This window comes from Seriola dumerili, unplaced genomic scaffold (assembly GCF_002260705.1).
Source record: "Seriola dumerili isolate Sdu_G_001 unplaced genomic scaffold, Sdu_1.0 BDQW01000012.1, whole genome shotgun sequence".
In the NCBI taxonomy this organism is placed as follows: domain Eukaryota; kingdom Metazoa; phylum Chordata; class Actinopteri; order Carangiformes; family Carangidae; genus Seriola; species Seriola dumerili.
In genome coordinates, this window is record NW_019174267.1 from 2,047,020 (window position 1) to 2,058,419 (window position 11,400).

General features: G+C 45.3%; 1 protein-coding gene across 1 annotated transcript in view; it reads left to right on the forward strand.

The window, feature by feature from the left end:
* The window catches only part of trpm1 (transient receptor potential cation channel subfamily M member 1), a 39,655-nt gene extending 28,974 nt beyond the window's left edge, over positions 1–10,681 (forward strand). The window contains exons 12-29 of the mRNA XM_022749980.1: positions 33–129; positions 756–890; positions 1,345–1,395; positions 2,415–2,555; positions 2,671–2,700; positions 2,784–3,076; positions 3,488–3,716; positions 4,912–5,043; positions 5,117–5,257; positions 5,478–5,606; positions 6,024–6,275; positions 6,521–6,713; positions 6,983–7,003; positions 7,539–7,683; positions 8,623–8,825; positions 8,923–9,055; positions 9,309–9,670; positions 9,984–10,681. Of these exons, the coding sequence (XP_022605701.1) occupies positions 33–129; positions 756–890; positions 1,345–1,395; positions 2,415–2,555; positions 2,671–2,700; positions 2,784–3,076; positions 3,488–3,716; positions 4,912–5,043; positions 5,117–5,257; positions 5,478–5,606; positions 6,024–6,275; positions 6,521–6,713; positions 6,983–7,003; positions 7,539–7,683; positions 8,623–8,825; positions 8,923–9,055; positions 9,309–9,670; positions 9,984–10,681 (3,385 nt within the window). The remainder of the gene's footprint in view (positions 1–32; positions 130–755; positions 891–1,344; positions 1,396–2,414; positions 2,556–2,670; positions 2,701–2,783; positions 3,077–3,487; positions 3,717–4,911; positions 5,044–5,116; positions 5,258–5,477; positions 5,607–6,023; positions 6,276–6,520; positions 6,714–6,982; positions 7,004–7,538; positions 7,684–8,622; positions 8,826–8,922; positions 9,056–9,308; positions 9,671–9,983) is intronic.
* The last annotated feature ends 719 nt before the right edge of the window (positions 10,682–11,400 follow it).

The following is an 11,400-nucleotide window of genomic DNA, read 5'->3' on the forward strand; positions in this document are numbered from 1 at the left end:
GGAGGAGGAGGAGGGGGAGGAGGAGGAGGAGGGAAAGGCAAAGCCAGAGGGAAGAAAGGAAAAGGAGGCAAAACTAAACCTGAACCACCAGAGGAGACCGACCCCAGGAAACTGGAGCTGCTGAACTGGGTGAGTGACATCATGACCTTTAATAAAACAACCAAGTTCACGTTCACTTGTTACCTGTTCCTCTGACACAGTCACAGTGTAACACAGAGAACAGACCTCACACTCACATGAATTGATCAGCTACTCTGGAGCGATCAATAGATTACCTGATCAGATGCCTGAGTTCAATAGTGCAGTACTCAAGTGGAACAGCAGGGGGCAGCCCTCCACTGAGCTAAAGAAAGAGAGTTCGAGTTGGTTGATGATGAAGATGATGATGATGATGATGATGATGATGATGATGATGATGAAGGTGATGATGATGATGATGATGATGATGATGACGACGATGACAATGATGATGAGGATGATGGTGATGGTGATGACGATGAAGAATGACGATGAGGATGATGATGATGGTGATGGTGATGATGATGACGATGATGATGATGATGAGGATGATGGTGATGGTGATGACGATGATGATGATGATGACGGTGAGGATGATGACGACGATGATGGTGATGGTGATGACGATGAAGATGACGATGAAGATGACGATGGTGATGGGGATGATAGTGATGATGACGATGACGATGATGATGGTGATGGTGGTGATGATGATGCTCCTCCTCCTCCTCCTACAGGTGAACTCTCTGGAGCAGGCCATGATGGACGCCCTGGTCCTGGACAGAGTGGACTTTGTAAAGCTGCTGATCGAGAACGGAGTGAACATCCATCACTTCCTGACCATCCCCCGCCTGGAGGAGCTCTACAACACGGTGAGTCAGCTGTTCGCACAGGAAGCTGCTGTTCACCTGTTGTGTTGCTGCTCCTGCAGTTACAGAGCAGAGAGGTGAAGACAGTGATGCTGCTTCACATTATAACTTTAACATCACATGAAGTCACTGTGACTCGCTGCTCCTCAGTTATGAAACAAAGCATGGTGCTTTAACCTCCATATTCTCACTGACATGTTTATCTGCAGCTTAACATCCATCAGTGATCCACTGATCTTCTGTTATATCACTGAGGTCTCTAATCTTAATCTGCAGCTTTTAAAACAACATGTCAGTCACATTATTGTTGGTTTAAAGTCAGGCTCTCTGCTCGCTGTGATTCAGTTCTCTGATGTTCACACTCAGTTAATCTGTCATGTGTCTGTCATCAACGAAACCTGTTCATCACACACTCACTGCTTTGGGTTTTCATCACTTTATTCTTGTGTTCCTGCAGAAGTTGGGTCCAGCCAATACGCTGCACTTTGTGGTCAGAGATGTGAAAAAGGTGAGACACGTGTCACAGACTGATAAATTACGGTGGTCCTAAGGCTCAACACACAAACAGACAAAACATAAACAAGTTCAGAAAACATCCTCATCAATCTCATACAAGACAACAGGAAGTGTTTCCAGTGGACACTAAAAACCAGACTGGGGCAAACTTGCATGGATGTAATATAATATGATTTATGCTTGTTAAACTTGTTGTACTAACTTCAAAAATCACAAAGATTGAACAACAAGTTCGTCCAGCCAAGCTTCAACCTCTGAGACTGAAACATGAAGCATCAACATGAAGAACCAGAAGCTGCAGTTCCTCTAACGACCACTAGAGTCTGGCTCCAACAGTGAGTCAGTCCCCATAGACTCCCATGTTAAAATGTCCAACTTTACAGCAGAAATCAACATGTTTACAGCCTGGTACAAAAACTGTTTTGGTCTCTAGAGATAATTTCCTCCTTCATGACACCTGTTTATATAACTCACCTGTTTATATAACTCACCTGTTTACATTTTATTAAGGACTACAGTTATGGAGAACTGAGGGTGTGGCCTCTTTGAGTGACAGGTGGGTGAGTCTCAGCTCCACCCACGGCCCTCTTTGACCATATATGGATTAGCTGGGAGTTAGGGGCGGAGTCAGACATTGACTGTGGGTGATGTCCCAGATGCGACGTCCATCTTTATTTACAGTCTGTGGTCCCAGCCAGGTTCATCACTTTTTAGCATCCATTGGAACCACGTCCTGTTGTGTTGTGAGTATCTGCAGCTCAAGTGTCAAACTGATGAAGACGTTTTCTGAACTTTTTAGTGTTTTATCTGTTTGTGTTTTCTTTAGTTGCAGTATGTTGAGCTCTCAGGGCCACCTTAGAAATACATTGTATTCACAGCTGTTATTTCTGTAGTTGAATTTAAAAATGTAGAAATCAACTGATTTCTTGAACAGCTGTTTGTTTACATACTGTTGACAGTGAAGAGGAGAGACCTGGTGAGAACTGGTTCATGAACAGGTTTGTGTTTCAGGGAAACCTCCCTCCAGATTACCAGATCACGCTGATTGATATCGGACTGGTGCTGGAGTTGCTGATGGGCGGAGCCTACCGCTGCAAATACACCAGGAAGAGCTTCAGGACACTGTACAACAACCTGTACGGCCTCAAACGGGTGAGTGACAGACCAGAGAGGGAACACTGCACTGAATCTTCTGAGGGTCCAGGACCTGAGGAACCGGCTGAGAACTGGCTCTGATGAACTGACCTTATTGTCTTTTCTCTTGCAGCCTAAAGCTCTGAAGCTTCTGGGGATGGAGGTGAGTGGTCCTGGGTTTTAAAGTGTCGTGTCACTTCATGTTGTCTTGTCTCTGTCAGTCTATGTGTGGACTCGTGCCCGCAGGACGATGAGCCCCGCCCCAAAGGCAAAGGAAAGAAGAACAAGAAGAAGGAGGAGGAGGTGGACATCGACGTGGACGACCCCGAGGTCAGCAGGTTTCAGTACCCGTTCCACGAGCTGATGGTGTGGGCAGTGCTAATGAAGCGGCAGAAGATGGCGCTGTTCCTTTGGCAGCGGGGGGAGGAGGCTATGGCCAAAGCTCTGGTGGCATGTAAACTGTACAAGGCCATGGCCCACGAGTCGTCTCAGAGCGAGCTGGTGGATGACATCTACCAGGACCTGGAGAACAACTCCAAGTGAGTCCCACGCAGCCAGAGTCCAGGTCCGGTTCAGATCCAGACTGGACTCTGGTCTCTGTTTCAAGTATTAAATACTTCACCTGAATTTAAAAATAAGCAGCTTGGTGATCAGCTGATCTGAGAACTGTCATGTGACCATCACTCACAACAGCAAGGTTTTTATGAAGTTCAGCCAGTCATGTTTGAGTTGAGTTAACTCTGTTGCCATGACAACAAACATAGAGACACCAGAAAAGAGAGGAAGAGTCAGTTTCTGATTGAAGAGAGTCAGTCAGACATTTATGAGCTGAGGTGATGAGGTCAAATGACTCGACCTCAGCTGAACACACAGTAACAGGAAGCTCAGTGTGACTGAAAGTTGGTTCATGATGACCTCAGCCTGACTGGGGCGCTGTGCTCTCTGTGCAGGGAGTTTGGTCAGCTGGCCTACGAGCTGCTGGACCAGTCGTACAAACACGACGAGCAGGTAGCCATGAAGCTGCTGACCTATGAGCTGAAGAACTGGAGTAACTCCACCTGTCTGAAGCTTGCCGTCGCCGCCAAACACAGAGACTTCATCGCCCACACCTGCAGTCAGATGCTGCTGACGGACATGTGGATGGGCTGTCTGAGGATGGGCAAGAGCAACAGCCTGAAGGTACAGCAGCTCAGCACTGAGGCCTCCACCTAACACCATAAAACACAGACCAGCTGAGACAGAGCGTTTCAAACTGTCAGGATTATTAATCTGTCCCTCCAGGAAGTCACGATGTCGCAATCATAATAATTACATTCAACCAATCCCTGTGAATTCTGCACAACCTTGCATTTCTGTCCAATCACTGCAACTTTTCCACAAATTTGATCAAAAATCATCAAACTTTCCCTCCAGTTGAACCAATCAGACCAGTTCCTGATCAAACCTTGATGATGTCACCAAACTCACTAGCTTGTTTGTGGTGTTGAAGCAAGAAGCATGTCTCACATTCACCAACAAACATCACTGTTAAAGACCGTGTGAAGACATTCAACCATGTTTTACATGAAAGGGTTAAATAGTTCTGTACAACACTGTAGTAGAATCACAGGTGTAGAGCCTCCGGAATGATGCTCCTCTGCTTTTATTCTCCAGATGAAATAAAATATCTTCAGTCACATGATCACGTTAATATTTATCTACATTTGAAGAACCTGAAGATTCGATCATCACTGAAGAGTCTGTCATGGAGAGAGCTGATAAAAACACATGGTCAAAGTCATACTGACATTTAAGGTTAGGTAGTAGTAAGGTATTGATTGATTTCCAAACATCAATCATGCATCAAGTAACACTTAGGAAAACATTTCACCTTAAAAGTGGCCTCTGAGCTGCTCAGAACTAGGTTACAGATGGATAAATTGATGAGGTGATTCTAAAGATCAGCTCTACCTGTGATTCAGACAGAGCAGAGGAGCAGAAGACTGTGTCACCACCTGCTCTGACCTGGATTTATTCTCACTCGAACAAGTTGCCTTCGATTTTTAATGAATTATACAAAACAAGTTAGAGTATTTTTGCAATTTTTATTTTCTCCCACAGTTTCATTGTAAAAAACTTCTAAAAACTTTGCAACTTTCATCGCAATTCTGAAGAAAAGCTGGTCAAATCATGTATTTCAAGTATTTTAACCACAATCCTAAAAAAAAGCCTGTGAAATCCTGCATGGACTGATTAACAGTTAATTACTCAGCCTGTGACATCATCGGCAGAGATGGAAATGTTCTCATATCATAAGCTTAGATTAAGATATAAATAACAATGGGGTCAGGAACAGGCACCTCTGTTGACTCTCTGCTTCACTTCCTGTCTCCAGGTGATCTTAGGGATCATTTTCCCTCCTGCCATCCTGCTGCTGGAGTTTCGTCTGGGGGATGAAGCCTCGTTTCATTCGTCCAAAGAGAACGAGGACAGTAAAAGTAAAGAGGACGACAACAAATCCAGCAAGGTACCGGACATACAGGAGCCTCAGACACTTCATGTCGTCAGGGATAATTGTTCTAATGAAGAGTCTGTTTCAGGACGCCGTCTCCAACGTGGATGCCGTGTCAAAGAAAGGAGACGAAGAAGAAAACCAGGACAAACAGCGGAGGAGGATACCCATCGGGAGGAAAATCTACGAGTTCTACAATGCCCCTTTCACCAAGTTCTGGTTCAACACGGCAAGTCCTTTCATTCATGACTGATCTGTAATCAGCTGATATCAGTGACGTGAACTTCATACAGGTCATTAAAGGTCACCTCACATGATGCAGGCTTCTGTAAAGACCCTGTCTGAACCCAAACAGCAGAGCAGTGGTTCTGCACAGGTGACCCTGCAGCGCTGCATCATGTAACCTGAACATAAAGGTAACCTGTCTGAACCACCCGTGTCTCCGTCAGATCTCCTACCTGGTCTACCTGATGCTGTATAACTACATCATCCTGGTGAAGATGGAGCGATGGCCGTCTCTGCAGGAGTGGATTGTCATCTCTTACATCATCACTCTGGGACTGGAGAAAGTCCGACAGGTAAACAGCAGAACACACCTGAGCTCAGTGATGTGCTCAGGTGTTACCTGAACAGTCCTTACCTGCTGTTCTTCTAGTGATGCTGATTTGTCTTAACAGGAGGGAGTTTGATTTGAAATCAATAGATTCTGATCAGTGATCAGTAAGCTTTGATTATTTTATTTTCCCTCTTCAGTAACTTTTATTTATCTCACTGGACCAGTCATCTTCCTCTGGACCAGTGTGGTACTCCACAGGGGACTGGTGCAGAGTGTCCTCTTCCTGTGAACCAGGGGCCTGTGGAATACCACAGGGCTCCATGTTAGGCCCACTTTATTTATATCTCCTGTTGTTTATTAGAACAGTCTCATGTCTCCGTAAATCCTCTTCCGTCCGTTCATGTCTGTTTATTCTCTGACTGTCCTGTGCTGTGGTCAGATCCTGATGTCGGAGCCAGGGAAACTGAAGCAGAAGGTCAACGTGTGGTTGGAGGATTACTGGAACATCACGGACCTAGTGGCGATCTCTGTTTTCCTGCTGGGTTTACTGCTGCGGCTCCAGAACGAGCCCTACATGGGCTATGGACGTGTCATCTACTGCGTCGACATCATCTTCTGGTACATCCGGGTCCTCGACATCTTCGGGGTCAACAAGTACCTGGGGCCCTATGTCATGATGATAGGGAAGATGGTACGACGTACAAATCAGTCTAACTTTATTCTTCAGGGGACAGTGAACAGGAAGTGACAGAACAGTGTTTGATATTCTACTGAAGTCAAAGAAGCAACAACACAGTGTAGAAAAGTCACAGTTTAAATTCAGACTGAAGTGAAGTCCAGAGAGTTTGAAGGATCAGTTCTTCATTCTCAGTTCAGTTTAGTCTTTTTTTCTTTTTAATTTTTATTATAATTTCTGGTCTCTGATCTCTGGTCCAGATGATTGACATGCTGTACTTCGTGGTCATCATGCTGGTGGTCTTGATGAGTTTCGGCGTTGCTCGGCAGGCGATCCTTCACCCGGATGAGGAGCCGACATGGCGTCTGGCCCGAAACATCTTCTACATGCCGTACTGGATGATCTACGGAGAGGTGTTCGCAGACTCCATAGACCGTAAGACTAGAGTCCACCGTAAGACCCAGCTTAGTCCTCCCTGTCCTCACCTATCCTCCCCTGTCCTCGCCCTCCATAGACCGTAAGACTAGAGTCCACCATAAGACCCAGCTTAGCCCTCCCTGTCCTCACTCACTTTTGAAAACATGACTCACTGTCTGTCTCTGTTCTCTCTGATGATCATGGTGTTGTCTCTGTCCTCTCTGTCAGCTGATGATAACAATGTCTCTTTTCTGTCTCCTTTCTGTCCTGTTGTCTCTTTCTGTTCGTCATCCACCGTTGGACAGTTTATGCGATGGAAATTAACCGTAAGTGTCTCAATCCTTCAGTAAATGTATGTTTCCTGTGGCTGCTTCACAATAAAAGCCACTTTAAGCAGCAGGAAATTTTACCATGTTAGTGTGTTAGTATTAGCACAGGCTTTGACAGAGAGAAGTGGAATCAATCACACCACAGACAGTAACAGGATTACTGTGATCAGATGACAATGAAAACTACGACCTAGAGATCAGGTCAGTGAACACACCGCGGCTGATTCAGATAAATACGAGAAAGAACTTTAATACAAATCTGAGTCTTTTACTGTGAAAGCAGGAAGTGTGTTTCTATAGTGTGAGATTAAAGCCATCACTACTGCTTCATTGCCACATGATCAAACTTCAAAATTTTGCCAATAAAGTTTTAATCCAAAGTCTGGACACACTTTTACTTCATTATTTATTTGTCACATAAACACATGTAAGGTTAGTATTTGATCTGTGTGTGTGTGTGTGTGTGTGCGTGCGTGCGTGCGTGCGTGCGTGCGTGCGTGCGTGCGTGCGTGCGTGTGTGTGTGTATCTCAGCTCCGTGTGGAGAGAACATGTATGATGAAGATGGGAAGAAGCTTCCTCCCTGTATCCCTGGAGCCTGGCTCACTCCAGCCATCATGGCCTGTTACCTGCTGGTGGCCAACATCCTGCTGGTCAACCTGCTCATCGCCGTCTTCAAGTCAGTCAACACACACACACACACACACACACACAAACACACACAAACACCTCAGATCAGTCACTGCACACACTCTACATCCTGTTGTCTCGAGAGATGACGACAGAGGGAAGGAAAGAAAGAAGAAAGAGTTTATGATGAAATGTGTGTAATTAACATCTCGTCAGCTGATCCCAGGTCAGATCAGATATTTATTTATAATTATTATTTATAATATTTTTAATTTAATGCAGCTGCAACAACAGAAACGGATGAACTGATCTAATCTTTATTTTCTAATGTTACACAAACTTTATTTCGGTTTCTTGTTATTGTTATTATTGTTGTTATTATTATTGTTGTTGTTGTTGTTGTTATTGTCGTATAACAAAAGATTCTGCTGGTTCACTCTGATTAGAAACTGTGATGGTTGATTGTTCCACTGTAAAATCTTCACTATGAATCTGTCCAGACTCACTTTGAATTATAATTATTATTTAATTAAAAGTGTATTTTATCACAATAAGTGAGTGAATTCTGGAGTTATGGCTAAACACATATTTTGGGATCACAGTGACCTAAACTTTAATGGGTTCATGTCTGAGTCTAAGTGAATACAGAGAAAACATGATGTGACTTTTTGTTCATGTGTTTGTGTTAAATGATAAATCATTATCAGATCCAATATCAGTCAGAGTGTATTATTGATTATTATTAAAATACATAATACATATTTTGAATAATAATTAATTATTACTCTTTATATCGAATAATTTGTTTGTCCAGTTAAAACCACGAGGTTACTGTGAATGTAAAATGTAAAACGGTTCTAGACGTTCAAGGACGTTGGATTGTGGAAACACTGAGAACCTGAGATGTCTTAGAGACTAAACAGTAGAGAAAATGAAGGTGATCATCAGCCCTGAAACAACCACTAACTCCTCCTCTTCCTCCACACAGCAACACCTTCTTTGAGGTGAAATCCATCTCCAACCAGGTGTGGAAGTTCCAGCGGTATCAGCTGATCATGACCTTTCACGACCGACCCATCCTGCCCCCCCCCCTCATCGTCTTTCCCCACATCTACATCGTCCTGAAGAGGCTGTGCTGCCGCTGCAGACGGAGGCCAGAGGGCGAGCACGACGACCGCGAGAGGCGACTCCGTAAGACTCACCTGTCTTTGTTCTAAAATAACCAGGTTGGTCCAGTTTAGTTCAATCAGGTTAATTAACCTGGTTATTTAACGGTGTGTTCCCTCAGAGCTGGTGCTGAGCGCTGACGAGCTGAAGAGTCTCCATGAGTTCGAGGAGCAGTGTGTGGAGGAATACTTCAGAGAGAAGGACGACGAGAAACAGTCGTCCAACAACGAACGAATCAGAGTCACATCTGAGAGGTCAGGTCACAACACACACCTACACACACACACATCTACAGTAACACAAGGACACAAACTGTCTGGGTTCAGCTGATTGAGAACAGTGAGAACAGACAGGTTCTTCTATTATTTATCATTTTACTGTCTGATGTATTATTTCCTGTGTCGAACACTGTCATACTTGTTGTTTACATCCACCATTGTTGTGTCAAAAAAGAAGAGTTTTTGTGTCCGAGGCTGAGTGAGGATCCTCCCTCCCCTCTGTGTTCAGGGTGGAGAACATGTTCATGCGTCTGGAGGAGGTGAATGAGAGGGAGCACTCAATGAAGGCGTCCCTGCAGACGGTGGACCTCCGCCTGGCTCAGCTGGAGGAGTTCTCCGGCCGGATGATGAATGCTGTGGAGAGGTTGGCGGGCATCGACCGGTCCGAGCTCGTGCGAACACGCTCCAGAGGCTCGTCCGTCTGCGAGCCGGCGGCTCTGTTTAGACACGGCAGCATCAACAGTGCCGACGGCTACAGTCTGTACCGGTACCAGCTGGAGCATGAAGACAGGATCTCTGTGTCCGGAGACATGGAGGGAAACGACAGGAAGGTCCAGCTGAGTCCAGAGAGACGAAGGGTAACTACAACAGGTGGGACCACACACACATACATGTATGTACGTATGTATGTATATGTATATGTATATGTATATGTATGTATATATGTATGAATGTACATAAGTATATGAATGATTGTATATATAAATGTACGAGTATATGTATATGTATGCATATGTGTTAGCTACACATATGTCAATATATGACATTGTTCCAATTTATAACAGTTTTCATGTGTCATTTATACATATATAGACTATCATTTAAATACATATATGATTTTACTTCATATGTACATATATTTCATATATGGAAATATAACAATTATTTGAACTCCTGTTTCCAGGTGATGTGATGGAGTTCGGTTCGACTCTGGAGGTGAGAGGACTGAAGGAGAGGACCCAGTCGCTGTCCAACGTAGACATCCTGATCTCCCCCTGTGATCCAGACCTCAGACCGGCCCACAGTAGTCCTGCTCCACCTCAGGCCGACCTGATGGAGGCTGACCTGGAGAAGCCAGCTGAGAAGACTCGAGTGGAGGCGGCGGTGTCCTTCCCTCTGGAGAGGTCAAAGGTCATGCAGTATTTATCCTCTCCAACCCTCAGCGGCTCACCCTCCTCCAACAGGAAGTCCATCAGCAGTATCCTCTACAGCCCCACCCATCAGGCCCAGGAGGGGGGCACCATTTCAACCCCCCCCAAATCCCCCAGAGTGACAGTGGAGAGGAGCGGACCCAAAACCAAACAGGAGGCTGACGAATCCAGGTTGTCCGACGGGGGGCAGAGGGGTGAGACGGTGGATGGTAACTATGGTGACAGAGGCAGCGAGGAGCTGTCGGAGCAGCTGCTGGTGGGGGAGGACAGAATGTACCCGACCCTGCGCTCCAAGAGTCTCAACACCAACCCAAGGAAGACAAGAGCGAAGAAGAGGGAGAACGAGGAGAAACCCCGCTCAGCCGGCAGTGTCAGAGACCTGGTATCAGCTTTCAGCGGGGCGGCGGGGGGGCCACGGTCCAGGACCAGGTCCAGAGACTCCGACTGCTGATCCTGAAGGAGAGAGCTGAACTCTGTGGACTGTGTTTCAATTCAGAGCAGCAGGAAGTTTAATGTTAAGGAGTCTGCAGTGGAGACGAACCAACCAATCAGAGCTTCACGAGGTTCAGCTCACAAAGACCTCCAGGAGGGTCAGAAACAAAACCACCGGCCCCGAGTCCAGACCTCCCTCTGCACAGCAACACACCCAGGAACCGGATCAGAGGCCGGATCCACCTCAGCTGGCTCTCCTCTGATTTAAATCAAACGTCCTGTGAGTTCTGTCTGAACGAATGAATCTTTTCAAAACCTGAGACTCTGCAGAAACCAGATCAACAGATCTGATCAGGATCAATTTGTTTTCCTGTGATATAATTTGATGTATTTATTGTTTGCTGTAAAATGTAGGTCTGAGGGCAATGTGTTATTTATTATCTGTGATTAACAGTGATCAGGTTCAGTCACTGAACAGCATGTTGGACATCATGTGACACAGAGACAGAACAGCTGATAGACGTTCAGCTCAGCTGTGACAACAAAGATCATTTATCTATATCATAGTTATTTTATATGATTCATATCTTTGTTTTCAGCCCTATGTTGATTAAAGCTCCGATCACGACCTGAACCTGGACCTGGACCTGATTAAACCTGAACCTGGACCTGGACCTGATTAAACCTGAACCTGGAACAAATACCTGATTAAACCTGAACCTGGAACAAATACCTCAT